General features: G+C 31.5%; 1 protein-coding gene across 1 annotated transcript in view; it reads right to left on the reverse strand.

Moving 5' to 3' along the window:
- The window catches only part of LOC128994817 (discoidin domain-containing receptor tyrosine kinase B-like), a 31,814-nt gene extending 5,892 nt beyond the window's left edge, over positions 1-25,922 (reverse strand). The window contains exons 1-11 of the mRNA XM_054419614.1: positions 25,832-25,922; positions 15,318-15,412; positions 14,487-14,589; positions 13,205-13,436; positions 12,396-12,543; positions 6,875-7,051; positions 5,111-5,244; positions 4,326-4,533; positions 3,389-3,499; positions 2,581-2,765; positions 192-378 (exon numbers count right to left, since the gene is read on the reverse strand). Coding sequence (XP_054275589.1) covers positions 192-378; positions 2,581-2,765; positions 3,389-3,499; positions 4,326-4,533; positions 5,111-5,244; positions 6,875-7,051; positions 12,396-12,543; positions 13,205-13,436; positions 14,487-14,589; positions 15,318-15,396 — 1,564 coding nt within the window. The 5' untranslated portion in view covers positions 15,397-15,412; positions 25,832-25,922. The remainder of the gene's footprint in view (positions 1-191; positions 379-2,580; positions 2,766-3,388; positions 3,500-4,325; positions 4,534-5,110; positions 5,245-6,874; positions 7,052-12,395; positions 12,544-13,204; positions 13,437-14,486; positions 14,590-15,317; positions 15,413-25,831) is intronic.
- Between the last annotated feature and the right edge of the window lie 251 nt (positions 25,923-26,173).

Consider the following 26,173-nt stretch of genomic DNA (forward strand, 5'->3'; position numbering starts at 1 on the left):
GACCCCTTGTAAATTTTGTAATGGCTTACTCTAGGAAAACTAAACTCTACACACCTTTATGGCATGTTATGAAGTACTTTTTGAGCCTAATTGCTACTTGGTGTGTGTTTTACTGCTCAGAATTAGACCAACTGGGACTAAAGTGTTATTTTAAATTTAATATAAGATTGTACAATCTTAAGTTAACGTACCTTTAGCGGCTTGATGACATGGCAGTGTGGCGTAGTTGTTTTCAGACGTGTATGACGACACAAGCGGATGTTGTTGTTCCATACACAGAGAAAGAGAGTCCGTGACCGCATCTGGAGTCACAGGAGTTGGCAAGTTGCTTCGGAGATTCTGGTTGTTGTTGAGAGGCGACAAATTCATTAGCAGATCCTGCAGTGAAATTCGTGGTGCAATCAGTATCAGTATGATGAAAACACAAAATATTTAACGAAAATGTTTCACAGATAAGTAAGTGTGTCCAAAGCATTACGTAACACAGCTAATGGTAGTAAAATAATTTAAGCAAAAGTTACAAGCATCATTTAGAATCAATACATGAATTGGAAATTTTGATTCGACCGCAATGGCATTTCTGTAAGTATATGACTTTTTAAAATGTTGTAGCAAATATCTGCTAAAATGGTGTTGCCGTATCAGCAGTAGTTGTTCATTTTCTATTTGATGAATGATCCTACGGAACAAGCTGATCTTATTCAGTACTAAAGATGCAATTTTATTTGTTCAATTAAATTTTACTTGAAATTTACCACTTGGTGTGTTATCGTTGTACAAAATGAAATAAACAAATTAATAGACATGTTTTTAGCTATATTTATAACACAGGGTCTTGACCTTTGTTTACTCATGTTATTCTTAGGTTGTCGGTTACTCATCACTAAAATAAATTAATCACAATTTACTAAAAAATGTCGAGGTATATTTCAAGTTTACATCAAAACTCATCTTCAGCCTCTAGTAACAACATATCAAGTAAATAAACTATGATTTATAATGTTTGTATATAAATTAATTAACATATGTTTGAATTATTTTAAAATTAAGTTAGTAGGAAAAATTGTTATATGTATATATTATGTACATGTCACAGTTAATTTATTATTGTTTTTCCAATTTTAATTTTGTTTTCAACCTCTTCTCTAATTAAAGGTATAAACATAGGGCTGATTGTAGCACTAGGTTGGGATATGCTTCTTTTATCAACCGCCATGCAAGCAGCTTCTTTGAGATTTCTTAATTTCCAGTCTGCTTCCTGGGGCCCATTTCATAATAAAGTACAAACTAATATTATTAGTAAATCAGCTGATCGGCCAATGCAAATCTAATGGAAATTACAAGCTACAAGTTGTAACTTGTAACTTGTAGTTTATTATGAAATGGGCCCCTTGTAGATCATAGTTGATTCAGACCAATGTATTCTATGTTCTTCAGAGAAAACATGTTCACTTAGTTTGGAATAACTCTCCAAATGATTACTAATGCTCTTCTGGTGTTCTTTTAGTCTCTTCTCCATAGGTCGTGATGTTTGCCCGTAATAACTTCTTCCACATTAACAGGGTATTTTATAAACTATATTTTTTGTGTCTTGATCTTTGTTCTTGGGCTTCACTCTGGTCAGAAAACTTCTCAATGTAGGTCCAGAAGAGAATACTGTTCTTAAATTAAACTTTTTGTTCAATCTTCTTATTTTTTCAGACTTACCCTTGACATACGGTATAGATATGGTACAATTAGGTCTTTCTTCTATTCTACTTAATAAGAACAGTACTTAATTTTAATATAACAACAGTATTCTCTTCTGGACCTACATTGAGAAGTTTTCTGACCAGAGTGAAGCCCAAGAACAAAGATCAAGACACAAAAAATATAGTTTATAAAATACCGTGTGGATGTGGAAGAAGTTATTACGGGCAAACATCACGACCTATGGAGAAGAGACTAAAAGAACACCAGAAGAGCATTAGTAATCATTTGGAGAGTTATTCCAAACTAAGTGAACATGTTTTCTCTGAAGAACATAGAATACATTGGTCTGAATCAACTATGATCTACCAGGAAGCAGACTGGAAATTAAGAAATCTCAAAGAAGCTGCTTGCATGGCGGTTGATAAAAGAAGCATATCCCAACCTAGTGCTACAATCAGCCCTATGTTTATACCTTTAATTAGAGAAGAGGTTAAAAACAAAATTAAAATTGGAAAAACAATAATAAATTAACTGTGACATGTACATAATATATACATATACAAATTTTTCCTACTAACTTAATTTTAAAATAATTCAAACATATGTTAATTAATTTATATACAAACATTATAAATCATAGTTTATTTACTTGATATGTTGTTACTAGAGGCTGAAGATGAGTTTTGATGTAAACTTGAAATATACCTCGACATTTTTTAGTAAATTGTGATTAATTTATTTTAGTGATGAGTAACCGACAACCTAAGAATAACATGAATAATGCCATCACGAAGGAAAAAACATACCGGAATGAATTTGTTTACTCAGTTATCTGTTACCGTAAATACACTATCAAAAACATATTGCAATAGCAAAGCCGTTGCATACCTTCATGTTGACTCTGACACTAAAGGGGTTTCTGAGTATTGTGGTGGGAGATCCTTGCAGCTTTTGTCGTCTGCTGAGGAACAGGATTATGACGAACACTCCGAGCAGCAGCAGCATCACTGCTGTCTGAACTCCTATCAGCACCTCTGCATAGTCCTCTTGTTTACCGTCCTTCTCCGCAGTAACTATGGGGGAAATTCATGTAAGTTCTTATAAAAGTAATCAATTATTTAAATCTTTCCTAAATTTTACCTCAAAATGAGACGAATTATATGATTGGTAAAACAATTAACTTAAATTTGTCTTTTATTTATTCAATATTACGAAATGTTTTGAATATTAATTTATTAAATATTTTTAGTAATTTAATCAGTGAAACTTAAACCTTAGGATTTTAAATTTAAAGATAAATTGCATCATTAAACTAATGTAGGCCTATCAGTCTAGAAATGAGTGTATAATTGAAATTTACACAACACGAACCATTTAAATACTATTTTTATTGTAATATTTTGGAGTAATCGAAAAGACTATTAACAAGGGCAACTTTAATACGCGTCTAGAAAAATTTTTTATGAAACTTCCAGTTTTATTTTTTACAAAAGTCGCAACCACATCGTTTGACCGTTTATATTTACCAACGAACAAACAATATCTCTGAATCTTTTGCTATCTATTTCCATTCTGATACGTGTCACATACATCATCTAGTCACATAAACGTTTTGCGAGATAGAAGGGATTGATTTAAGCGGCGTCAAGAGAAAACATAAAGGTGAAAAGATATCCAGAGATAGGATGGAACGTACTAGTCTCGAAGGGCTCCCAGGGGAGGTCTTGAGCTCCTCGGGCGTAGATCACTGTTTCCTCGGCTCCCCCCAGGGTGGTCCAGTCGGAGGTGAGGTTCCCGTCAACTGGAGCTGAGGCAAAATATTTTGGTAATCTTTCTACGACGTAAAAGTGTTATATTTCGATGTTAGGTGTAGTATCTATCTCCTTAAAGGGATTAGGTTAGCGTAGTAAAAGTTATGCAGTAGTATCTACAAACTATAAAGTGAATTATTTTTTCAGAATAATATATGCACATTATTCTCTCGTATGTTATTTAAAATTAATTTATGATTTGTTGTAATAATGGCAATTTTAGCATTTTAGAAGCCCTTCTGGATTTGCATATATGTTACGATTGTATTAAATGATATATTTAGTCTTATTGGATATTGTGTTTTTAAAAGTTGATTAGTTTTTTTTTATTTTATAGAAATTATCTACTAGTTTCTTATTACTTGGAAATAGGTCGTTTTAGCACCCTCCCCTGTTAGAACTTAATTTTTGATTTTTCATTTCATCATATTTACGTTACATGGAGACACTACGTAAGTGGCACGGTAATCCTAAGCCGGGAACCAAAATAACTTTTCATTATGATGTCCCCAGAAGTCAAAAACACTTTAAAAATATGTTCATATATGTATATATTCACTGGAAAACGCCTTTTCCTACCCTGCAGCATAGAACCTCTGTAATCGTTAACTGCTATTTAAATGGGGAATTATTCTGAAATGTTTTTTTTTTTTATATTTTAGTATAGATCTAATCAGACAAATGGTCCAATAAATACAATTATCTTAGTCTCCTGGTTTGCTGGGGGCGGGTATATTATTCAATGGAACATATTTCATAAAAGTAAAATCAAAAAGCTACTTAAACATTGATTCCTTGCCGATTAAGTTGTTTTGTACTCACTGGAATCAAAAGTGACTTCGCTGATGATGATGAAGTTGTCAGCAAAGTAGAGCTGCATCTTGACAAACCTCGCTACTCTGTTATGCAGGTTGATGGACACATTTCTGGCGTTCTCTAAAACAATGTCTGGCATATAGTTGTATGTGACAGATCTTCCCCCATACGTCTGTCCGTCCAGGCTGAATTGTACTCTCGCTTTGCTAAAAACCTGTAACAGTAACATGTTGTTAATCCAATCTAATTTGTGGCACCACAAATGTTATGATTTATTTCCTTTTAATAATTAAATAACTGAGGATTGAGTTATGATTACATCAGTGGCCACGATTACACGTGTTACATTTTACTGGAAAGAGTAGCCCCCTAGATACTCTATTCTTCCTTCCTACTAATAATTCTTAATTGGCGGGTCCAATCGTAATTGGTAACCACGAGTGAACTTATTATGTGTTTACTGTATTGCGTACAATAAGGCTAAGTAAATTCTTCTAGTATTTCTACACCAATTCTCAACAACATGTATCAATTTCTGAAGAAAAAAGTCATACAATAAATGTTAATCCCTCATCAAAAAGAAACATTTAATAGCCTTCTTTGGGATCACTGTATCATGTTTGAAGGTTAACCACTTGTTTTATGATGATGGCAATATTCGTATAATCAAAGTCACAAACCACACAGCTTCCTACCAAGTCAGTTATCCGCAGATAGTATAAGTTATACTATTCCAAGTTGCCAAACAATCTAGAATGTTCGGAAGCACCCAACCGCTGTCTGTAACTTACCTGTACGCCCTTGCTGAAGAAGTTGTTTGTGTAAATATGCACGGCAGTGAGGTTTCTCAAGTTGTCGAACTCAAACACAAGTTCCACGTGGTTGTGGGGGAAAGACTCCCTTCTCCATCCGACCCAGCCGTTACCTGCGCAAATATTTGACGTATTTAAGCAAATATGAGGCATGAAGGACACAAAGGGGAAATAGGCATGCCTAAAATTATATCAGATTTTTATCGGATTATAGGGCCTACAACAGTTTTTGAAAGAATAAAAAGTCAGTAATGTCTTATGATGTTTAGAAAGTAACGTGTGGGAACTATGCTATCTCTAGCAATTAAGTATTTATTTATTTTTTTTTACTTTATATTACATTGTAAAAATTGAAATTCCCATGATACTTCATGGGTAATATGATGGGCATTTTCAACTACATTTAAACTACTATAATGGGAATTTTTAACCATGATAAATGCTACTACATTTATTATGGTTAATTTTTTATGATATCATCACACTATCGGACTCCTCTTTACAAAAACCAATTTAATTTAAACAATACTTTAAACAAATTCTAACAATCAAACCATTTTGAATGTTAGAGTTACTCAAGTAAAATATTCTACTTAATATTTAAACCGCACGGATGGTTTTAGTTTTGCAAGAGACGTCTCAAATGTATTATCGTTTCAGGCTGGCTGCGTGGGGATAGAAAGAGCACGTGACGAAATTTAAGATGAAGTCGAAAGACGGAACGCCAACTTCAGTGACGTCAAGGCTCGACTTGTTCGTGCGAGTGTCTTGTTCCGGATTGTTCCTTCCGAAAAATAATGAAAAAAACTGTATCTTTATTGATATAAAATGTATAATGTTGAAAAGAACTATGAAGGTAGACAAAACTTTTCTGACGGTGGTTGGCATTTTGTGATTTCACTTATTCTCTACAGACCTCTAGAAAGGACAACATTTGATTTACCATCGCACGAATATAATATTATTGGTGTATGTAAACATAACACATTGTTCTCTCAATGAATCCCTTAGGGGTTTTATTATCCTTTACAAATCCTTTTTACTACCTCTGGGTTTTCAGACTAAGCTAAGGGAGCCCATTTTGTCCTGTTGTTACGTAATACCGTTGACCTAGATACTTCAGAAGATATCTCAGGCACAAGGACCAGCTTGGATTAGTATCTTTTCAAGTTACTATTAATATAATTGAATGTATTTTTTTAATATAAGTTCTTCATCTTTATTGATAATCTAAAATGTATTGATAAATTAAAAGCATTTAGCAAACAGGAATATGTCCTTTCAGTTTAGCATAATTAGAGATGTACTTAAAAGTAGAGTAAAACTAAATAAATTTAACAAAACCAAGCTATGTTGGTAGGTCAGTAAGTTGGGTATTTAGGTTATTTTCTTTGTTCTAAAACTAACACAAAGGCGTTTTATCTGCTAGTGGAATTATCTTTCCGATATATTACTTAAACACTATGTGATAAGTTATCTTAATTTTGATGTTTACATTATTGTTTATTTACTGCATGTTTTAGTTTTCCCTAGGACTTAAGTAGTTTTTACGCTAAAGTAAAAATTTAATTTTATGAAATGTAATTCTATCTAATTAATTGGTGACATATTTTTATAAACGTGCAGATCTTAGACAGATTATACTTTAAGGTTGATAAGTAGGAGCTTGAATAGTCCCAGTTGTCAGAGAAAGATATTATATTAAAATCCAGGTGTATGAGTTATAAAACTTTGTCTTCTTACCTTTTCCATAGCCAATGTCAAGTTTAAAGTTGTCACCACCGTACGTCCCGTCCACCAGTCTGCCCAAGCCTCCAAGCAGCATGCCGCCGGTTCGTTCCCCGTCGTAGCTGACATCACTTAGATCTTGACCAGGCTCCCAGCTAGGCTCCTCAGGCATGCTGTAGTTCATCACACCCCCTGGAACATTTAGAATAAACTCAGTTCATTTATCTTGTTTTGTTTGGAAGATGTTCCGATTACTTTTAAGTTGATTATTTCTTCATAAATATACATGTTTTGCATCTTAACCAAGATTATTTTTCATAAATATACATGTTTTGCATCTTAACCTACAAAGGTATTTAGCTTCTACGAGACGCGATGCCAAATGATGGCCTGAGTGTTTAATAACTTAAGTGATCTCCTAAAAAAGCTAGCATTACAAACTAAAAGTCCAATTAACTACAAATTAACACCTTTATACTATTTTTTTAATTTAAGTAAAAGATAAGTACAAGTTTTCATTGACTCGTTTAGGTTATTTTTTTCATGTGATTCGACAAAAAAACTCCAAGTGAATCATATTTTCTGCTTTAGACTAATTTCCCCTGAAACAAGTATTCCCTTGTGTATTTCTGTTTAACCATAGCATAAAAGAAGTGCAAGAAGGATGAAATGTATCTGACCTAGTTGTATTCCTTATCTCAAATTGGTAAAGCTCTCCAGCACGACACAAATGCAGATCACATAACTCTAAGAAATATAATCAACGGGTTGGATGTCGTAATAGTCTATCCTTTACATCCATTGGTCATACATAAAATAAAATTAGAAAAACGCTTTGATTATCACAAATTGCCAATATAATCAGAATATTGCACCTTTGACTATTGATACAACATACATTTTTTTATTCTAACCTAAGATTTCATTAGTGACAATTTAATAATAAGGTGTCGTAAACGAATATCGATCCTCGTGCCAATGGCAGATGTTCAGATGTTAAGTGGTGTATTGAATATCGGATGCCAGCTTAGAACAATGAATGACATTACTAATCATCTCAAGTGGACAGGCGATGGAATGCATTATTACTTGGTGGTCGGTGATGTTCAATATTCAGAGGTCTCTGACACGCAAATAAGCAGTTATAGGGGAACAGCTGAATATTTACTTTGTGGTTTTGTTGGTTCTCCATTGTAAAATCACTTGGTTTCAGGAATAATTTATTTGAGTATCGTTACTTAGAATTTGTTTTGATAAATTGCACGGTTTATTACAATATCCAATCTCCTGATATCTGTAAAAAATGCCTAGTGGCCCATCATGATTTAAAACGGAATGAATCAAAGAACTATTTTACTGTTAGTTATAATGACAAACCTTAAAACAAGTAAAACTATGAATCTTTGGAACACGATATTTAACACGCTGTCTTTGTACAACTACCCAGTTATCGAACATCGCGTTCGACTATCTAAAACTAAAAATAACTGCATTATTCTTTGTGTTTACAATTCAATAAAATAGAAAATCACGTGTAATGCTCTATAGGAGGTCCTATTCACATGGTAGCTGAGTGGGTATAGATTTTTTTAGATATCAAGAGGCCTTTATCTAGCCAGCAAAAATCAATAGCTTTTTTAATGAACCAAGTTATTCTTGATCCATGAGCTTTTGAAAAATGATCCTGGATAAGGAAAACGTGAACATTAATCACCAAAATAAATTCCATCACATTTATCTAACAATTATTCTTCACCTAAATACGCACTCTGTTTTAATGAAGTAATTCATTTATCTAATCATTGAATAGCTCAACCTATCAATCACAAACAAATAGGTAAGCACGGCCATATACGACTAAGAAGTAATAAATTGTATTAAAGAGAATAAGAGATAAAGGCATGACTTAAAATCAACCGTATTTACAATCCCAGTCGGGCTTAAATTCATGTTTGATCACATAGGACTACTCATGTAATATTTTAAAGATTACTACTTTAGAAAATCTGATGACGCCTTATCTCTAGAGCAGCCTTAGTAAGCTTTTCATCCAATAAGTTTTATAAGATTTTTTCTCGAGTTATCCAGTTTGAAGAGTATGTTCAAAGATAATAATTCATCACAATTTTAAGGGTCACTCAAAAAATAATATTTCTAATTTGGTGCACCAGAAAACGTTCGATCCGATAACATTTTCATTTTGCTGTACTACATCAATGTCAACTACTCTTCAAAGTCTCTCCAGAAATAACATTTCACCGATCTAAATACAGAAACATCGCTGAATAGTGTATGGTCCATGAGGGAGATGGAGAGGTCAGACCGAATGACAGCGACATGCTGTGGAGGACCTCTTTTGATAATTGGGTATTGTTCGTCATCACTTCCACCCTCATCCTCTCCTACAACCCCCTCCCCCTTTACCACCAACCGCTGCTAATATTGAGAGCTACGTTTCTACTAAGACAGCACAGCTGCTTTTTGTCATTGATTGTAATTTTATACCAATGGTTTTATACCAATGGTGTCCCCTAAAATATTCATAAGGTGATGGAGATTGCTAAGTAAAATACGACAAATAATAAATTAAAATATGTGAATAACCTCTGAGGCAGATTATTATTTTTTTTTGTAAAAGAAATTTGTAAAATGTATTTCCACAGTTAACCGTTCAGATTGGGTAGTGCTTTTGAGGATAGCAAAAATACGGATACTATACAATTTCGTATTTCTTATAAAAGACTGCAAATCATACTTATGGCAACCTACGTATGATGTGTGTTAATGTTTTCCAGTGAAACTATAATTTTTTTTCTACAAAAGACTTTTGGAAGTTGTAAGATTAAACTTACAATGCAGTCATGACATAATTTATATAATTATGTATCCTAATTTTTGACATCACTAAGACTGTTCGGAATAAATCCTATGCTTTGTATAGTAAAAGCAACATTAAAAACTAGTCCTAATTAAGCCTATGAAAGAACAATATCATAGTAATCGTTTACTGCATAAAACACGTTATTTGAAACATGTATATTACAATTTTGAGGAACGATAGATAATAAAGTCTACTTTTTTAGCAACTTCAAATCCATAAGTTTAATTTTAACCACATAAATATTACCTTGAGCTCAATAGAAGGGAGATATTTTCCATGGGCTATAGTTTATTTGACATGTCTTGTTAAAGTAACTGTACATTAAGTATTGACTACCAGGCGAGAACAAAGCCTGACAAAACCAATCATCGAAAGTGGTCGTCGGGAATTGGAGAGGTGTTGTCATGATGGTCAGAAGGCGCGTTTTGAATAACTTATACCTACGCAATATGCCGAGTGTAATGGAAAATAATGGCGATAACAATTAAGTTGATTGTTGGTGGGCTGATCAAATGTTTGCGTTGTTACAACATTATTTGTCTGCAAATGGAAAACCAACTATTGATTCTCTGGTGATTAAAAGTGGTTAAACACCACGTATAACGTCGTTGCCGAAATTATCTACTTTATAAATTAAACTATTTAGCTTATATAGTTTATAATTTCATGATTTATTGGTTTTTGTATTTCACTATATTTATATACTACTATTAATTCGGTAGTTTTAGTACATGTATTTCAATAAAATGACAGCGTATTTAAAATAAAACGTTGATCCCCAATATAATTTTTTTTAATCCTTTAAAATATTTGTAAAAGTTTGCAATGAAGCAGCCAATAGCCATAATACTAAATGAAAAAAATAATAAAGATAGCTTGTGGATGGATGAATCAGAAACTGTATGATGTATCCTTTGCAGTCCAAAGGAAGAATTCGTAATAGGCCTAATTATTTTTTCCAAGATTGTATAAAGAAATATACTGGTAATGTTATAACAATGGCTTAATAGTTGTATCAGTAATCGAGATGTTATAAATTGCATCACAAATATTGGATTCACCAATCAGTTTTAGGATATTGTTTCGACCCCTATGGAGTTGATTCTGACCCTAAAATTTATATACATTAGTTTATTTATTTATTTATTTTATTTATTTTATTTTCCCAACGGCATAGCCACTTTACAATGAAAAACATTCACAACATAACAACTCACAACAAAATAGTGAACAAATAGTGAACAATAACAATAGTGGTAACAATATCAATATTAACAAAAATATTAACAATACAAATATTTACAATTTTTAAATAGAAAGTTGGATGAAGTTGGTTGGAGTTTACCAATGAGTGATACAACTTAAAAAGTGATCTTAATACATTAGAAAAAACTGTTAGAACCGTCGAAAATGAAAAAAAAAAAACACAAATATAAAAAGAATGCTCATGTGAAATCACAGAGGTTATCCATTGCACACAAAAGTTATTAATAAAACCATTAGGCCTAGTTGTCTATTTATTCTGGTATAAATAATTAAGTTAATAAACGTAAGAAACACTACATGATCGCTTCAAGTGTACTACAAAGAGTTTGTTTTGATCATATTGATTCAATTAAAAATATTGATGAAACTACAAAAACTCGAATTGAATGTGTAATTTGAATTGTAGAGTGGTCGCCTCATGTACCGTATGATGAAGAGGACGGTTTAAATGACAGCGACATGCAGTGAAGGACCTCTTGTGATAATAATTGGGTATTGTTCACCATCACTTCTGCCCTTCTCACCTTTACAGACTTTAATTAAGACCCGTTAGAGTTTTCCCTCTTATTCCGTGCTTGGACAAGGAATATTAAGGAATATTAATTGAATATTATAAATTCAGTAAAAGAGTTACAATTAATAGTAGGTATTTTATTTTTATTTTTGGTAAATAAGTACCATAACATATTTAAACCGTAAAGTGAACCATCAAAATGAAACCATCCTTCCTCACTAGTTGTATGGATCATCGTTAAAAGTTAGGTATTAACTTTTGAAAATTAAAGAACAACATGTCCAAAAATAAGAAAAATAAGTAAGAGTACTAATGCTGTCAATTAAGGTTGTCATCTAAACTTAAAGGCATCCTTTAAGAAATTTATGTCAAACACCGTTTATACTTCATCAACTCAATTTTATCCGTTTACTCACCACCTAATCGTCATATAATAGTTAACCGAAAAGTATTTGAGGGTAAGTTGACGATCCTTCAGATTATGAATCGCTCTCTTTCATCAGATTCGTGTGAGCTAACCATAAAATGTAGTTAAGGGGATCAACATTAAGAGCTTAAAGTGTAGAGTTTTCAAATCAAGTAGAAAATTTATCAAAAGTTAATGGGATATTTTAGTGCTAAATGTCAACATGGAGAGCAGCTTTTCAAAGTTATGTTCAAAGTAATACTCATCTGTTACACTAAACAAGCTACTTACTTTTTGAGATAAATAAAAAATGGTATAAATCTAAACAACTTCAATTAGAGCCAGTAGTACCAGAACCACATAATACCAATACACTAAAATGTTTTGCATAACACAGTATATAACATATCTCTGATCTAGGGTGAGTGTGCTGCTGAAAGAAGTGTTTTGTGGTCCTGTAGTAACTTACCATGGTGAGGGCATCCCCGGAGTTCCAGCCTAAGACATACTGTGCGGCGGTGGATGCTGTAGGGGAGGATGCGTACCTTGGAGGCGAACATTGGCGGCGTCAAACGATGCGTTACCACGGAGCTGGTGTCACTGTTACCGGTCAGGATCTGACAAAGGAGAGAAGTTTGAATCTAGGGAGGTTTAATTGTAATGCATCTCATAATCGACACATTTTTTCTATTGAAGTAGACGTCCCTAACACATATATGATTCGAACATCGATTTATTTTTAAACAACCATCCAAAAATAAGCAAAAGTATACACGATAAAGCGTACTACGTTTTTATTTAATTAACTATTTGTTTAGCTGACTTTTGAAACTTAACAGTTGTTTATTCAAACCATTTAGATTTTAAAGTGTTTCAAGTATATGAGCGACCAATTCTTTAAGGCAAGTTGGGAATACATTTCACAATTATCAAAGAAATATTTCATTAAGTGACTGTAAATTTGTTTTAAGTTACGACAGTAACATATTGTCTCAGTCAAACATAATTAATTCTTCATTCAATCTATTCAATTTTAATCAACTCCCACTAGATTAGCAGCCCTATTTTCAATTTAGTTTACTTTAACATGAATAGATAAAGATTAAAGTAGCATTTAAATATCATTTATTGAAAGTAAATCGTCTCAAATATGTATTTACAAACACCATAGCAGTCAGTTATAGCTTAGATGGTCATTATTTTATGGCATATGAGATTGGTATTTACTTAAGTTTAGATAATTCCAAGCCTCGAACAATTCAAAGAAAGAAATCCCACCTTTTTCCCATCCCAGCGATGGTACTCCCTCCATTCCGCCAGTCCCGGTCTCCAGTACTCCAGGCTGTACTCTTCAGCGTACTCTTGTCCTCTACCATGATCGAACCTCCCCTGAGTCTGGACACCGGTGACCACGTACACCTCGTCCAGGTCTACCTGTAGGAACTCTCGGACACCACGTTCTATCTGTTGCTTGGGACACCATCCACCTCCTGCCCTCTCCACCTTCAACCTAACGTTCACAAAAGAAAACAAATTAAGATGTAGTACGTAGCTTAAAATACAGCTGTTTTCTTTTTTTAGAAATACGGGAACTTTTGGACTCATTGCTTTATCTATTGATTGGAACACCAAAAAGGAACTACCTGCCCTCATCGCTTAGTCTACAGTAAACAAGAGTAAACAAATTAGAGCAGCGGAGCCTTCCTTAGAAAAGCATTTCTGTTTTGTTTGGAAACGCTTGAGCGAAATTGACTCTTTAGGAACTTAATGCTGTTAATGGACTATACAGAGTCAAGTAAGCCCCAACTGTGTTCTCTTTGATATTTATTAATGTTGAATCAGTTTAGTCATTTTTTTATTTTGATCTTGACGTGAATTAATCATTTATATTAGTATATCGTTGAAATAACACGATGCTTGCAGGCCGTAATTTCAATTTAACTACCAAACATTATCAGATTAAATTATTGTAGGTAACTTTGATAAGGAGTAGGATGTTTAGCTGCCATTTTAACAAATTTATAATCCTCATGTTTCTTCAAAACCTTTTTTATCAGCTCATGTGCATAGCAGGGAAAATCTACGCATACCGTAAGACAGATATTTGCATGTATATGTGCAGAATACCTTTATAAATTAAAATATACTAAAAAAAGGTTTTTTAATTTTTTTAAAATAACATGGGCCTTATAGGTTGCCATTCCGGTGACGAAATAACAACGAAATATATTTGATTATTGAACGTTTGTTACCTTATAGCCTTTGTTCTTGTAGAAAGATGTTAAAATCCTCCATCTTTCTACAAAAACAAACAACAACATCATCAATTAAGCGGGGGGCCATATAACACTAGTTTTATGGCTATAAGGTAACAAACGTTCAATAATCAAATATTCTAGTTCTTGTCACTGGGAAATACATCAAATAAACGAAATATAAACAGAAAAAAAATTTAAGAAATTCCAATCAATTGTTTTATTTGCAGTGTTATGAGAAAATAGAGAAGTCTGTAAATTAAATATTTTTGGTAGAGTTTTCGACCACTAGACGACCAACTCACCGGCCAAACTGTGGTCCTACATTGGGCACGTAGGATGAACTGGCTGTCACTGCCGAGTCTGGGACTACTCCTGACTCCAGTCCTAGGGAGCTGTCACATGATCCTGTTCAAACAAAAATATACAATGCTAAAAAAGGAGATTAGTGTGAAAAACTCAGTGTAAATAATAAAAAAAAAATATTTTGGTGGATGATTCGAAAAGATACCCTAAACTATTTATTTTTCAGCTTACAATAACAATGTCAGTGATGCTTCAATGTGTATGGATTTTTTTTGTGACATCAAAGCGCATAATTACTCTGGGGTTTAAAAAAATTTCCCCAATATTATTTGTTTTTTTACGTATATTGTTGTATTGATATTTTGACATGAAAGGGAATGACCGTAATTTTACCCAAATATGAATTTAGAATTAGGTAAGAAAGGGATGTATTAGTTAGATTTGTAAATTATATTAGACATTCTTTTATATTATAAAAAATGAAATTTACAAATCAACAATAACGCTATTAATTATCATTATGAGATTCCAAAAAAAAAAACCGACCATTAGGCCTATAAATTCACAGATAACAATTGTAACAAAATGATAACGAAATATCCAAACAAAGCTAAGGAGCTTAATACAAATCACAAGTAAGCTCAAATATATACGTCAAAACACAACTCTAAAAATGTTATTTTATACATTTAATGCAAGTGAAAACAAAAAATAATGCCAGGTATAAAAAAATGATCCTTCATGTTTAAAAAAATACTTGATTTAAGATATTCTATTGATAGACAATGTAAATAGATTCTAAATGAATATCAGCTTCTATTGGTACTCACGTATATCGAATCCTCCAGCTGAGCGTAGCAAGGTTACTAGAGTCGCAGCTAGAGTACAGCACTGGCCTAGACTCCACATACTTCAGCCACCACCACTGTAACAAACAACATGCTCAATAAAAATATTGGAAATGCACCTAAACTATTGCAATAATAAACCTTGCAAAAAGCACCAAACAAACCTAGTATTTCAAGTCTTCGTAACTAACTGTCTGTTTGTCTTGCATGGCATGTATTACTATAGAATAATACTGTTGTTTTATTTTTTTGTATATATTTTGGAATTTTTGTATATGGTGTCACTTGTAGAGTTTATCAAATTTATTTATTTCTTACTCTTAAAGTTTAATTATTTTAGCCAATCTGGTTTGGGAGTTATTTGTCAAGGCCTAGAGAACACTATATTATATTCATTATCCAAATTATTAAATGGGTTGTGCGTCAATTTAACCTACTGACAACCTAAAGAACTGGTTATGGTTTTTGTAATTTTAATCTAAATGTGGACAAAATTCTGAATATTTAAAACGTTGCAAATGGTTTTTATATTGTTGAAACTACTTATTCTTCAACACTGATATAAGGTATACAGTTGATAAGGTATCTAATTAATTTCCTTAGTTTATTATTATTACAATTTGAGTTGGGAACGCAGCCTATGTACGAATTTTAACCCAAATATGAATGAAGGATAAGTGTAGAATGGAGTGTGATGCCATTTGTAGCTTTGTTACTTACTGACTAAGCACAGAAGTCAGGGCTAATTATAGAAATCCCAATAATCAGGGACAGCTGGGTCCAGTTTCGAACCATCAAAATGCTACAAACTTTTCTCAGGATCGAACCGGTGACCTTTTTGATTACCAAGCGAGCACTTTAACCACTAAGCTATATAACTTTAAGTCTAGTCCGGGTAGTCGATCACGATTGATGTTTGAGAAATTAATCAACCAAATGCTGGAGAGCAAGTGAATTTACCCCACTAAGTTTTAGTAATCGTATCAACAAAAACCCCCAATCAACAATGTAAATAAGAATATATTTCTTTCTTTCTTCTTTGCTTGTTTATACAGTTGCCAATTCTGTTTATTATAAATCAGCGGTTTGCTCCAAGTATTTACACGTATAATATTTGCATTGTATATTTCAATAAGATCTTTTATTATTCTAAGTACGGAGTCTTATCTTAACCTGTTTTTGTGCCAAAAAGCAAGAGTAGTATAAATAAAACTGGGTTTGTAAAGCCAGGCTGTCGTCAATCCTGGGGTTGGTTGGATTACTGTTGGCAGTTTTCCAAAATGGCCGCCACACTGACCACAGCTTTCCTGAGATACAATCATTGGCCGGCATTTGTTATTGTTCATGCAGCCTAACTCACACGGCATTGTTAAAAGTTACTTTCACCAACAAACGTTTTAGATAACCACAATTTACGAGCCTTTATTATCATTTCCCTCAAAAATATGTATTTGACCTTTAAAGTTAATTAAAAAGAATATATACTATAAAATGTGTTATATTGATAAGGTATAGTATCTTCTTAAGAAGATATGACCATAGTCCTGCAGTATTTTCAATTTAAGTACAAACTATAAAACATTTTGCACAAATATTGAGTGCTTTAAAATCTCTTAAAGGGTATCTTATATTAAACCTTTAATACCATTGATTTTTTAAAGTCTCAAATACATGTTTATACAAACTTTTTAAGTAAATAAATAAGAAATTACAGGTAGTCAAAAATACACTACGAAAACAAAATTGTATTAAAAATTTACCTAGAAAGATTTACCACTTATTCAATATTAGTCAATGTGTCTAGATTGGTACAATCGCTATACTCTAAAAGTTTGCTACAAAAATCGTTTCACTATAGATTACAAAAATTAAAATAAAGCTTAGTAAAAATAAAATAATTAATTAGTATTGTAAAAAAGATAAGGTACGTCTCCTTTGATGTACGGTAATTTATTTTGTATTAAATATTCATAATCCCGCAGAAAAAAAAAACAATCATATTAAGTGATAAACTATAAATAAAATAGATTTAAATGTCTTAACTGAAGGAACCAAAGCAATTTGGATTTTAAAATGTATTATTGTAAGCACAAGATCACCTATTGTTTGAAACTTTCCATAATCAAATGCATCATAGTTTTAATTTTTTTAAAGGAGTTTAAAATTAAAATACTCTGAAATTTCTTTGATTTCAAGTGTCTTTTACTGTTTTATTTTATTCAGATAATCCGCAAACACAACCTGATATAATACAATCTACATTATATCAAATCCATAAGTTAATTCAACGAAATTGTTATATTTCACGTTTACAACAGGTTACACTAAATAATTTTTATATTTGTTATATTGTTGATATAAATCTTAATAGCTGTAAGAATAAATGGAATTGTCTAAAATTTTATATGGTATATAATATCAGATATTGTTACTATTCAAACAACAATCTCGTCTACTCTTGTAGTGAACACATCCCGACTTGTACCCAGGGATTACATCGATGTTGGTTGTGAAATAGCAATGAGGACAAGCTATCTCCTTGTACCAGTGAATACCGTACACAGCTTTTATTTAATTCATTTATGAATTACATTTTTTTATTATAAGGGAAATCTTTATACACTGAACTTAGAAATAGAAATCGTGCAAAGGTTCTACATATACCATTTCATTTTTATAGAGTTTACTATTGTGCAAAATAATTTTGTTAAAACTATGATGTAAATTTACACAATACATCTTTTATGGATTAGTCAGGAGCATATAGTCAAAAGGTCACCGGTTCGTTCCAAACAATAGTCTGAAGTTTGTTGATAGTTGAAAACTGATTCAGAGAACCCTTAAATATTGGCGGTTTTTTTTCTAGGACGCTAGGCACGAGCCTGGAATTGTTTTTCACATCACTTCAAGCTAGACCTAGGGGCTGCGGCATTATCACTTAGATAAAATCCATTGGTGACTTGGTCCCTGAAGTCCCACGCTCTAACCACTAAGCCAGCTCACCCCCAAATATTGGCGGTTGGGATATTAATTAACTAAGAAATGGACTACCCAGGTCCAAACTAAATTAATAAAAAAATTGTACTTCTTAGAAAACCAGATTTTTCTAGTTAATAACCAAGTGATAATTTGATTCATTTTACAGTCATTATTCGAAATCACTTAAAATAATCCCGTAAGAAAATGTTAACGTCTGTAAAATGTTATTGAATATAATTTTAGCACTTAGATCAGTGAAACAGTAAATGTGTTTTACTCAAACTATGCCATATTGTTAACACTGTTAAACAAGTCATGTCAAACCATGCATCTAAAACTTTAAATGTTACATTTAATTGTTGGAAGTAGAACATTTGAATAACACTAACTACACTAATTACCAAACCAATGGAGTGTAGAGACAAAATTATTATTGTTCCGTATGTAGGTTATTTAAAAACGAACAAAATGCTCTTGACAAAATACTCGGTGCTTTCATTGAATAAAATAATTAGGCAGATAAACAGAAGGTAAGGAAGCTGGCATTGTAAACGTCGTCCACTTAAAGCTGTCAACCACACAAAGTCGCAGTCATTCCTACTGAGACTTCATCAAGCCACGCCATAGCTTGCACTGTGTTTCTGTTATTTATTTTTGTGAATAATTAAATGAAATTAAATGAATAACTATTTATTTTACCAGGCAAAGTTATTTAGTTAGTTTTACCAGTCAATAATAGTGTTCAATAACAAAACATGATGTGTGTACTGTATTTATGAACAATTGTACAAATGTCTTTGTTAAAACAATTTTTTTTAAATCATATGAATTATTATAATTAATTTTAAAAGGATTGATTGAATCATAATAATTTTAAAGTGGTTTTTCAGTCAGCAAATATATATATTTTTTGACTACCTGTATTGTACACAAGCAATTAAAGAAATAGGTAGTTTATTTGCTAAAGATTGAGATTTAACACTAACACTCTGTTTTGAAATCTGTTTTAAGAGAGCCTCTTCCAATAGTATAAACATTTACTTACAATTCCAAACTTGATCAATACGGTGAGGTATTTGTCTACGCACGAGCCGTAGCAAGTATACGTCCATAAATTCAACCCTTTTTTATGTTATCCAAACATTAAACTAAATGGAAAACGCTGCACAATCTAATCGTAATCGTAATATATTTAAGTGTTGCCAACTTATTCTCAAGAGTACACGTATTACGTGTCTAATGAAAGCACGGTGTTTTGTGTTGTTTGATTGGAATACTAGTGTGTGACAAGGTGACAACTGTGTGGCAAAGTTAGTAAATGCATCAATTAGCAGCTTTCTGTACTATAATCAGTAAAAGGAATACCACTTTGTCGGGTGACTGTAGAAAAATTATATTAGAACGCAATTACGAAATAATATGTTTGTCCGTGAAAAATAGAGGAAACTCAATTTTTGCCACATAAAACACGCCTTTCCCATACTGAAAACACAATTTAAAAAAATATTATTTTTACTATCAACACAATAATATGGGTAAATTACTATGGGTTTAAACGTTTGTACTAAATTCTAGAAAAAATATAGATCTTACTCAAAATATCGTAAGTATGGACACGCAATAAATGGATTATAACAAATGGTGTTTATTTTGGCCTATACTGCATAACAAATATTTTCCCGAGTTTTAATATTGGACCTATTCCCTAAATATAATTTGCTAAAATGAGAGCAAGTTTTTTTTTTATATTCACTAGCTGAATGATTTTAAATAACTTCAATACGTAATATAAAATTGTCAGTACCCCTACTGCAGACAATCTGCGGAATAAATGAATTTCCAATTGTTGACTTGGTCGGATTTTCACAAAAATATTTCCATATAAGTATTTTTTTTTTTTACTTAAATAGAATCAAGTATTACAAGTACTTCAAATCACTGCTAAATGGAAGGCAATAAAGTCTGTTTTTATTGAAATTATAATAGCTTATGCCCGAAAGAAATTTGGCAAATTCAATCTAAATATATTTATCATACTACAACAGTTGATACAGTTCTGTAATAATAACATAAAATTATTAATTTATTTTTTTTCTCGGTACCTATTTATACGTACAAAAACGCTTTAGCATATTACATTATTAGTTTTTAAGATCCATATTATTTAGGAAAAAGGCAAAACTTTTCGTTTAGGAGTCGAAAATGAATAAAACAACTTTTTTGCCCTGTAAAACCACGTGTTAATAGTCATACTTTAGATCATGCTGGTTTGTTTGTTTGTATAAACCTACGTTTACAAGCAAAATGTATTACTATTAAATGATGTTTTATGAAATAAAGTTTTGAACATAACACTATTACTACAAATATTTTTTTTTATTTATTCCAATATAAAAGCTTAAAAGCTCTTTACATCGAAGTTTGAAATGTTTTTATTTTAATCCCAAATACCCTTTGTTATTTTAAGAGGTAATTATTAGTTATTTATTAAATAAGTTAAGCAAACGCAATGAGCAATGTTGCTTAGTGCTATCCTTTAACGGAATGTAAGTAGGTCAGCATGGTACTTTACACTAGAGCATCCTTTTATGTAAACACATATTTCCGTTGTAAAAGTTTCTCCGCAATATTTAATTTACTATTTTAATCTTGTAATTAGGCACTTAGGAAATAGAAGTTATTTTACAGCAGTACAATCGTCTTGCATGGCTGCTAGCACTTAGCAAATAATAATAAGTTTAATACCAAGGAGCATAAACATTTTACTACTTTGCAATACACTACTTTACCCCCATAAAACCTTTTTGTAGAACATAGTTGTAAAATTAATGGTAAACGTAAATAGCCATAAAGCTGGAAATATAGTTAAGATGATCGGTAAGATATTTAAAATTTATGAAGCAATAATAAAACAAATTTCATGTCTTGTGTGAAAATCTTAGTTTTTTTTCAAATATCCTATTTAATATAGAATATGGGGGGGGGGATGCAAGAATAAGATTTATAAATTCATATTCATATCTCAAATTGTATTATTTAAGATTAAATAAGTAGTAATTAATTATTAACACTTATACCTAAACCTGTAGAAGTTTACCCTACCGAACATCTTTTTTGCAGCTCACTAGCACAGAATAAGTTTAATTTGTTCTTTATCTTACTTTTAAAATGTTTAAGCTACGTTAGGTGGCACAGAATTCAAACGCAATGTTGATCAAATGTGCTCTACACAAATATCTTTAAATAAGTACTCAAACAACCCGAAAAACATTAAAATTATTTACTAAAACATTAATGAACGAATCCCGTTTCTATTATTGTATTCAAAAAAGTATATTTTAGTGAACTAATTGTTATTCAGCTTACATGTGTAGTCTACAGTGGAGATATGTTGAGTTATAAACTCGGAGAGTGAGTTGAACAAATAAACAACGAAGAGCCTAAATAGACCAGAGTTTCTGCATTGTTTACGTTTCATTTATAACAAGAGCGGTTTGGTTTGCACATTCAGTTGTTAGAGGTCAGTTTTTATTTTATATTTTTCGACTTTAAACTTCCTAGCTTTCCTCTATAATATTTAGTTTTGTAACTCGTGATTTTTTATTAAAAGAGATGGCGTTACTTTATAATATTCATTATATTAAAATATACAATATAGTATATTAAACTATGTATATAGCTATTTTTGTCAACTTTTTTTGGGTTATATTTACCTGAAAAGGAATAAAAAGAAACTTATGGAATGTTTAAAAAGTTATCAATAAAACTCCTTACGAGCCAAATTTGGCTATTTTGATCAAATCTTTATATTTCATGTGGTTTAGTTGTAATTGTAATGTAATTGTTAGATAAGATAATCTAACATACAGCATGCTCAGTTAAATATTGATTTAAACTTGTACTTAAACTTGTATTTAAACTTGTATTGTGCGATGGATCAAAAGACTAAACTAAATATACATAAAAGGAAATCACTAGCCAATATTTATAATAAAATACGTTATCATTTTAGATTAAACTCATTTAAATATTCACACTTGTGCTGTACAATGGTGGCAACACTGATACGGGAACTAGATTTTAATTTAGTCGTAAATGTTGTAGTTATTTAGAATTAAAAACCCACTAATTTCAATCGAGTCTCTATCAAAATTCTTTTTATGTTATTAGTTTTGAAATATTTAACCACCCCAAATAAAAAGGTCATCTGACCATAAAAAAAATTACCTTTATAGCATTATGACCTGTAATTTAATGAAAAACTGATGATAATCTTAAATATCGAACACTTCATGAGATGGTTAAATCTAGTTTCTTTATATTTATGTAAGTCTAAAAGCATACAGTGGGTAGATGTAAATACATATAATAAATGCTAAGTATTAAACTTATTTTGAATTGTTTAGTCTAAAATGTTTCAAACCTCGGTTTTTGTACGAAATGCTCTCTGATCTTTCAAAGTAATTTCTAAGTTGGATTATTGAAATAATTCAATTTGCCTAAATGGGTTTACAAAATTATCACAAATTATTTCAGTATAGTTTGGTTATTAAAATGATTATAGTCTTCGGCGATTTCTCTAACCTTCTGGATAAAAATATAAACACGTTCATGTTATTTTTACCACAACCCTCCAGAGATTTGGGAGTGAAACGAGATGGATACATGATGAAAGGCAGCTCGTGCATTGTGTATTTCCAGTCCAATGGACGAGAGTAAAAGCATTCGCTTGATTGAATATTTCGTTTCCAGGGTTGTTTTACACTTCCCGCCCCTACAGAATATGTAAATCTGTTTATGTAAGAACGTGTATTGAAATTTGACAAGAAGTAATATTGAACTTGGGAAAGTTAGTGTTCGTGTTGTTGTTGGTTTAGTACTTGTGAAAGTGGTTAACTTGAAAAGTTGTAAACATGTCTTAGTACTTTAATTTTTTTTAATTTTTTTTGGTTGGTTTTTTTTTTAAGTACGTGTAACTTAGACTCAAAATTTTAAAATAAAACCTGAACTTTTAAGTTAATCTTAACTACGGTTCTTCAAAGACATTGTAAAGGTTATTACGAATATTCGAGACGGAAGAGAAGTACAGCAAGTACAGTTTTTTGTGATATTATTTATTTTTATAATAGTTTTCAACGTTAAAAAAGAAATTTGAAACTGCTATACTTCAGAAAATTAATCTCTAAAATATTTTACCATTAATAACCAGTTTTCTTAGACATAATACCCACTCTTTTAAAGTTGTGCTACAAGTGTATGAAGTCTATCTAGGTGATGTTTTTAATAATTTAAATTTCTTGAATAACAGTTTAGGTGTTGACACTTTGTTATCAAGCCACATATTTATTGACTGTAAAATCATTATAAAATTATTGGCTTTAATAAAACAAGTTTGTAATAATACAATAATTTCATAAAATAAAATTCTAACAAATATTATAAAATGGTAAAATATCATTCTCATTTCCACAAATATTATGATACAATTAAAGTTCCAAAGGCCAAGTGGCACAGGTGTAGAATTTACCGTAATTTTTTTTTTACACGTATTATGATATTAAGTGTATGTCTATACCTTGGCTAAGTATGTATACATTTATTATTAAAAATTACTTGGAACATATAAATACTTGTGTTCACCAAATAATTTGCCATAATAAGTTAAAAGATTGTCTTAAATATATTATTACCTAACGACAATGTTGATTCCACGTTTTAGTAACATGGGAGCCTAGAAGATATCTTAACTCAAAGCTCTGAGTATATTTATTAAATAAATTTTTCATAGGTTGTGTAATTTTGTTGGTAAATGATTTATTTTACAATATTTAGCAACATGTTTAGATGTTTTTGTTGAATCGTGGCACAAATAAATATCTAAATAAATTCTTAATACACACCTTAAGTTACTTGTGAAAGTTTTGGAAGCACGCTATCTAAAATATAACTGAAAATAGCTTACATCTTGAATCTTATATCATGTCATTTTTTGAATTTCAAAAAAGTCTGGGTATAACTAAATTTAACGTGGTTTGTAAATAAAAATATAACTCCTAGTAAACTTGTCTATTTCAATGTTTTTTTTCTATAAAATATTACTTTTTTGGTTACGATCCCCCACTAAAAGACAACATGCATGTTTTTTAAATGACAGGAGTCTCATATTACATAGGAAAAACACTTTTTTCTTGTGTTATTTGCTCATATCAAGGTCTACTTAACGGAACTTATAAACACTGTCCACTTTGGATTGGATAATGACATTTAAAGTATAGTCTATTTTTTCTAAAACAATAACTCAAATTCTAACTATGCCAGGGAATTAGAAAATACTACTGTTTTATAATTTATAGATCATAATATATCAAACGCTACCCATTATAATATACAATAATTACTTTCTACATATCAAGTTACTAACTAATAGTCTTACTTTTTGTAGTAACATGTTTATTGCTCTCGATACCAAGGATCTTCATTAATTAACGTATTACTTTTACATTTAAGTTTTACAAAACTTTGTCGAATTTCAACCATATCGACAAATAACTAAATTCTATGTTTGTTATAGTTTGGTTAGTGGAACCAGTATTCTCAATTCTGTCTATACCAAGCAATACTAACTCATTAGCATTCCCCTGTACAAGTCTTGTGTGACCTAACATCATTCATAAACATAAACTACCACATCAATTTAGGTAACTAAATGTTTAATGTACATGATTTTGTAAATATAAGTATTTCTGTATGGGTATCGTCAAACCTTGATGATAATTTTTTTGTTTAAATGAATTAGAACTTAAACCTATCACGTTTCTATCCGCACATACGAAACTCCAACCACTAACGAATTACACTGTTTATATCATACTTCACCGAACATCACAAAACAGGATTCTTTCATGTAACTAAATTGAAAATTACAATTAAGCAATTACACCAATATATTACACTTTTAAAATCATATTATGCCAAACAATATCCATTCCGATTATCTATCTTTAAGAGATAACAAAATTATAGTCTAATTTTCGTGAAACTGAATTTCCAATTCGGTCGTCTATACCAAGGAATCCCCAAACACCAACTAATTACACTGTGTTAAAGATCCGTTCTAAACTTTATCCTAAATGTCATCACTCTATTGCCTAACTGAATTTAAATAAGGCCTAGATTTTAAAACAATGTATCCAATTCCGTATATTTAAAGGAATTTTAAATGTCTTACAACGTACGTAATAAAATCTACCAAACTTTACCTGTAATTATGAACCACTTCAATTCAGGCATAATTCAAACTACACTCCAGATTTTTTTGAAATTAAAATTTCAACTATACCAAGGAATTATACCTTAGAGGTATTAAATTGTGCAAAACACAATTCTAAGAAACATCACCAAAAACATCAATTACTTCAGACCAGGTAATTTAAATTATGGTGTAGAATTTCAAATATTCCCTCCCTCCTCTGTTCTGAGAAAGGTCGAAATATTAACGAACTACGTCAACCACTTACTCTTGTCTGTGTGAAATCCAAAAGCGATGTAGACACTCGTCATGTAGAAGTGTTCTAGACACTCCCGCACTGTGTAGAGTCTCAGACAAACTGAGTAGACAGTGCTACAGGTAGGTGCGTGGTCACCACCCCAAGCACCTCTAGACACCCTAGTCACCCACCGCGCCGCGCCGACGCCACGTCCATCGATCACGTAACACAAACCTCACTTCTACTCTGCTCGGTGCTGAGCCAGGCTACGTGCTCTTCACGTAATTGCCTAATATCTCGATCTTAAATTCGTGAAAAGAACAGTCAGCGATCTTTGCACCGATTGTGGTCTCTGCGGGTGGGTAATTAACT

Source organism: Macrosteles quadrilineatus, unplaced genomic scaffold (assembly GCF_028750875.1).
Source record: "Macrosteles quadrilineatus isolate MER2022 unplaced genomic scaffold, UCM_ALF_1.0 Scaffold_5__1_contigs__length_97177068, whole genome shotgun sequence".
NCBI lineage: Eukaryota > Metazoa > Arthropoda > Insecta > Hemiptera > Cicadellidae > Macrosteles > Macrosteles quadrilineatus.